General features: G+C 35.7%; 1 protein-coding gene across 2 annotated transcripts in view; it reads left to right on the forward strand.

Annotated features, from left to right (window-relative positions):
- Positions 1 to 4,650, forward strand: part of spats2 (spermatogenesis associated serine rich 2) — a 28,636-nt gene extending 23,986 nt beyond the window's left edge. For both annotated transcript variants that reach the window (XM_055165968.1, XM_020929868.2), the window contains one exon: positions 585 to 4,650. In XM_055165968.1, the coding sequence (XP_055021943.1) occupies positions 585 to 836 (252 nt within the window). In that variant the 3' untranslated portion in view covers positions 837 to 4,650. The remainder of the gene's footprint in view (positions 1 to 584) is intronic.
- Positions 4,651 to 6,384: the final 1,734 nt, after the last annotated feature.

Raw genomic sequence — 6,384 nt, forward strand, 5'->3', positions numbered from 1 at the left:
TCTGTATTTTTATTTTTTTATTTAATACACTATTTCACATCTCATATACTGAAGAAGTTGTTATGCTAAAGTACCATTTTGTTTAAGTCTGCCTGACTTTGCAAGCTTTATTGCAAGATATGCAAGGTCAAGCTTCTATTATTGAAGCTCAAGCTGGTTGTTTTTGATTTGCACAACTTTTAGAGTGAGTGTACCTTTGCAAACAGTATAGAACAATGATGATGGTTGGATATGTTTAATGCAGTACTGTGCAACATTCAAAGCAAAAACATGTCTATAGAGACACACCAGTGGCATACCCTGTGGCAAAAAAATGACACCTAATTTCCTCCACAAACAACAAAATATAACAAAATCTGCATAAAAACTGGTAAGAGTGTAGTTTAAATCAATAAAAACAAACAAAAAGTAGTGAAATGTGATTCTTGTATTAGTTTGTCAGTTCAGTTGTTTTTGTCAACTCTTTTGTACATGTTTAAAATGTAATCTTTGAAGAGAAACCTATTATTAAAATATATATCACAGATCTAATCATAGTCACAAAGCTTTTTAGAAATCGTCCTAATCTGGGTTTTGTTCTTCAGATTTTCCAGGGGAACCGGCGCACGTTCCAGGGGCAGGGCTATCACTCGGGCGGGCAGCGATACAATGGCAGCTCCTACCACAACCGCAACCACCACGGTCACCATAGAAACAACCAGGCCGACAACAACAACCAGACCTCACAGCAGCAGCACCCGCACAGCTCCAGAGGTCCACCCCACCCCCCCTCCTCCTCGTCCTCCAACCACCACAACGGGCTGCCCCAAAGAACCCCCCGGATGCAGTGCCCATGACAACGGAGAACCAACCAGAACCGTCCGCTAGGCCCCTGCTCCCGTCTCAATGAAGAATAGAATACAAGTTTACATATTTCCATTAATGGAGCTGTAGTGCCACTTCTACACTGCAAAATGAGACGTATGTAGGATGGGTTAAAATTATGTGAATTTGAGTTTGAAAAGTTTTGAGCAGGTTTCATTTATTTTCATATTAACTAGATTATTAAACTTGATTAATAGCATTTCTGTTTGATTAAATAGAAATTATGTAAAATAACTAGTTTAAATTTCTTTTAAAAATCTACCAATGAGGTAAACAAAATGTATCTTATTTCAAGTGCAATTTTCTAACCTCCTTCTTTTGAAACAAAAAGTTAATGAAATCATGTAATATCTTTCAGATTTTTTCTACTAGGTTGCATGTATTCACTTTTTAAGTTGCCATAAGAGCAAAATTCTACTTGTAGAATAAATATTTGGCTGCTCTTTTTGGCTTGATATAATATTAAACAAAAAATACATGTATATTTAAATCTGTCAGAATTAGAAATGAAGAAGAAATCAAGTAACAATTATCAAGAAAAATAAATTTAACTCCTCAAAACTTATCAAATTAAGACATTGTATTCAACTCATTTTAACTTGTTCAGATATGCCCTTACTGGCAGTGTGTCTACATTAGTCTGCTCATCCTTCAAACTTGAAAAGCTCTCACAATCCCTCTCTTTCTCTTTGTTCATTTTTTCTTTCTATCTTTATCTCGCCATGCTTCTGTCTGTCAAACCTTCTCGCGTCTTTTAGAAAACCATTTGATCCGACTATAATATCAACGGCAACACTGTTTGAAGTTTGCAAGTCTGCAGTACTTTTTGCTCTTCTTGCTTTGGTTCATGTTTGTAGTCTCATTTTGTTGCATCCCTTTTTCTTAAATTCCCAAGACATTTCAGGTTTTTCACTACACGATTTAGAAGCATCTGACATTAACAACAAAATGGACACAATCAACACTACAGGCTATTGTTAATCTTTGAACATATCAAATACACTGTAAGTTCGAGCTTGTTCTATGGCTGCTACGAAACCTAGAAACAAAGTGGGTATAGATTCATTATTGAAAAAGAGATTGCTTGGCCCTATAATTCTTGCCTTCCTATATTGGGGCCAGTGTGGTGGTGGCTGTCGTGTCGTCTTGCTGGCTTGCTGTTCCTTTTCTAACCACCAGAGGGCTTGTTACCTTTTTTGTAGAATATTGTTAAAATTGCAAAGTCGATTTTCACAAAAACTTGCCCAAGCGCTGTATCATAGCTGGAAATTTTGTCAGACAGTTTTCTTCCATGTCTGTCCTTTATTTGAATATATATGCACTTAACATGGTATATATATGACTTGCTTGCCTTTAGTCACAGATTTCACTATTGCCTTTTTCTTATGACATGGATGTGAAAATATGGTACAGTTTTGTGTTGGCAATGCACAATTTATACTTTGTATGTTTGACAAAGCCTTCAAGACCCTTCCCTATTACTGCGAAAAACTGAAAATCAACAAGTTACAATGGCTTAAATTCACAATATCTAGAATTTTGTACTTGTTTTAAAAGTGCTCTATGAAACCTTTCTAGTGTGTAGAAAGGAGATGATATGTCTATGTCTGGAATGTTCATCAGTACAGTAGTTATTTGATAACAAGAATTTTTCTTGCTCAAAAATACCTTCAAAAACATTCTTACTGTGAGCTGCCTCGCCACTCCAGAGATCCGATCTTTAACTTAGCGTGGTGGTTTGTGTCCATGGATATAGGCTTAGCTAATGTCATACTGTCAAATATTCTAGGCAAAGCAATAACATCTCCATGGAAACAAGCAGGTGGCAGAAAAGTTAAGTAGCGCGTCTTTAATTGCAGTTTCTTCACATCCCAAGTTCTGAATTCAAGCCAGTTTAACTTGTAGGTTTACACTTTTTTTTGCAAAACTCCCCAACTTTTCTATTTAATATTTCACTTAATCTCTGAACGTAAAAGCGATCAAACTTTAATTAACAAATGCATTGTTAGCTGAAAATTGGCTGTTCTTTTGAATGTGGCTGGTTCCATTGGTTAGTGAACAAAACACGGGCCATTACCTCATTACAAATCATTTAATTGTGGTAGTTTAATATTATTTTCTTGCTGTGAGCTTGCATAAAGGGACCCCTAGCAATGAATTCCTTAGTTTTTTGTAAATATGGACAAGCTGTAGTGTACACTGTTGTTACATTATAGCTGCAACTTTAGTTTTTGATCTTCCCTGATGTGGAATAGGGAAGCAATCTTATGTTTTTTCTATCTGTAATTAAAAGCAGATTTTCATTTGTGACTAAATCTTTGCTACATGAAGTTAGTGGAAATTGTGGCAAGTTGGGAGACACTTTTTGTGATTATTTTTGCAGCCATAATATTGAATATGTGCAGTTAATGGGATGTTGAGTGTGTTATAGTTTGAATTATACAAGTGCTGGTCGAGGTTGGAAGTTGCTTGTAATCAGGGCTTTGTATTAACATAGTTCATTTAGCCACTGTGGGTACTGTTTCTTAAAAATACCACATATTTAGGATTTAATGTTGATTAATTATTTACCACTGAAAATGCATGCCTTATTTTTTATTTGTATGTTTTAAGTTCAGTACAATTTCTCCATTCATATTTTCCCGTAGATGACAAATTATTTGAGAAAAATGTTGAAAATCCACACCAATGATGAATGTTAGTCACTTTTTTTTTTGGTTCACTATGGCCTTTTTTTAATTTAATTTTATTTTGTAGTTTCTTTTTGTCCCACTGGAATGTAAAATTTCCTTAATTATCACAGATTTAAAAAAATTATATATATATATTTTTTTTTTGGACAAAGAAACAGTCTACTTTGTTGCTGGTTTAATTATGTGTTGAAATCCAATATGCTAAAACTGCTTGAGTGTTGATAACCAAAATTGCAGTTTACCCACATTTGACTGGTTAGCTATTGTTACCATCTAGCCCTAGATTATAATGTAACTCTCCTCGCTGCATTGACTGACTTGGACTGCATCCTATTTGTTCACATACCTCCTTGACTCCTCCACTGTATGTCCTTCATTATAAAACCAATTGAGAACTTCTTATCTATTTGTGTGGGGTTTACAACTAAGGAATCAAGGAGGCAAGTGATATGAATTGGAGGCAGCCATTGGGGAATCCTCTAGCACTTCCTGTATTTACAGGGTGTAAGAGGAACTCAAAATTTGGCACTTTTCTTCCAGTACATGTGAAGTTTGTAAGTGCTGGAATTGAGATTTTAAGTTAGTTTTTCTGTTTTAGATTTTTCCTCATTTTGATTTCAGCCAACCATTTCTTTTTGACATTCCAAACATAGGGAATATTAGTTTTTCCACCAAAGAATATTTCATTTTGTCTTGTTAAGCCTGTTTTCTTATCAGTCTCTTCCTAACGGGATGCATTCACACTCTCTCCTTCCCAATTATATTTGATTTCTTACTGTATAAACTTTATGTAGCTATATAATTTGTGCTCACATGGGGCATTTTGTATGTGATATTCATATTATTAGGCACAAAGGAGGTTGTGACATTAGCATTTGTTGAGTTTTTTTTTTCCCTATTTGAGCTTGTGTCCTTTTTCAAATCTTTGAGACAACTGTAAACTGAAGTGCCTTTCTTGTCTCCCACCAACTCATTATGAAATGCCTCCACCAAAATATGGACCAAAGACATTCAAACCGTCCTTGAAACCCGCTCTCTCTCCTCACAGAATGGCACACTTTTCATTTACTACAAATAAACTGTTTGCAATATATACTGAGTCGTGTTCTTCTGTCATTGCAGTGTATATAAAGGGCCCACATCAACATTCATCACAAACATACCAGGAATTGTTTTGTTTCATTCACACATGTTTAACACAAACGTTGCATATTTAGGCTGAGTTCTCTCATGTGGAAAACTGTCTTCCACCTTGTGATGCTATGCGGCAATACAGAATGTGCTGCACTGTTTTTAAACTCCATACACCTTCACGAGATGAATAATTTGGCAATTTCAGGGCTGAAATGATCCAATCTCTACTGAACAAAAGGTCAAAGATAGCTAGAAAACTACCACTTCCTAACAGCAATCACAAGGTAGAACAGAGGATTTTGAACTTTTGAAATGCAGACTAATAATAAAGTCTTAAACATGTAAGAATGAAACAAAACTCCAGGTGTGTTTAATGAGGTAAAAACAAGCTGACTTAAAGCTCTTGTTTTAGCTTGTAAGTTAATTACATTAATACTTGCACTTATATCTGCTTGTCAATACCCAATCTCAACAGATCTTAGAAAACAGAGTTGGTCCTGGTTAGTACTTGGATGGGAGACTGCTAGGAATTCCCAGTACCACAGTGGGGCAGCAGTAGCTCTAGTGGAAACGGTTGCTGTGTCCTTAGGCAAGACATGTCATTCACCTTGCCTAGTATGGAGTGTGTCTAAGATAAGAAATGTTACTGTCCCACCAGGAGAGGTTGTCTTGGGCATGAAGGGCAAGGTTCACCAATATTACATGAATAGAGTACAGATGACAGTACAGTCAGTTCTAGTTCATATGGTTTATATTCATTCACAGGGCAATACAGAATCATTCAAAACAGCAGATGAGTCTTCTGCTCAATTCCGCTCCTCAATCCTCAGTTTTTCAGCTGTCAATCAAACATGCCATATTAAGTGATGTCCCATAAATCTTAGAGGAGGTAAGGGAAGGAAACCACAGAGGAAACTTGAGCAAGGTTTCAGGATACAGACATCAGATATAATAAAACTCTATTTGTCTCCTCTGTGAGGATTTTGTATTGTTGCAACAACACAAGTACAGGGATAGCAGCAAAAGAGGTCTGACATGTTGTATAACGCTGATCTGATATTAAAACTAATAAAGACATTTAAAAGAGAAACTCGGAGGTACTGCTGCTGTATTAAAAAGCCCTTTTATGTATAAAACGGGACTAGCCTACGTGTTTTGGCCGTATGGGGCCTTCTTCAGGGCATACAAGAATAAAAGGATGCCAGCTGCTTTTAAATAGAACCTGCAACCAGTCACCTGACAGGTCACATTATCAAATAGACAAAGGACCAGTAACAAATGTTGCAATATGGCATGATCTAGAAAATACCCATGTAATACTAAAAACATAATTTAGTCATATAGTACTACACTACACAGCTTATGTCCACAATATCCAAAAGGCAGATTAAAAATACAAATACCAATGCAAATGCAATGACACATAGTTTAATAAGTTACTAGTGTAGAGTAAAAAACCACGTGTTTTTTATTAGATTAGAAAAAATGGTGCTACCCCACGTGTAGACACGGAGCTCCGGACTGGTGCTGTAAAGTTAATAGGAAACCCCCACAGCATGAAGGAACAAGGTATTAGTTATTAAAATAAAAAAAAAATATACAAATTTAGAAAAACTATGCAAAGAAAGACCAACAGGATTTTTTTTCTTAATTCAACACAGATAAATTATATCAAACAGATCATCAAACGTAA

This window comes from Boleophthalmus pectinirostris, unplaced genomic scaffold (genome assembly GCF_026225935.1).
Source record: "Boleophthalmus pectinirostris isolate CB_2022bp ecotype Guang Dong unplaced genomic scaffold, ASM2622593v1 HiC_scaffold_8, whole genome shotgun sequence".
In the NCBI taxonomy this organism is placed as follows: Eukaryota; Metazoa; Chordata; class Actinopteri; order Gobiiformes; family Gobiidae; genus Boleophthalmus; species Boleophthalmus pectinirostris.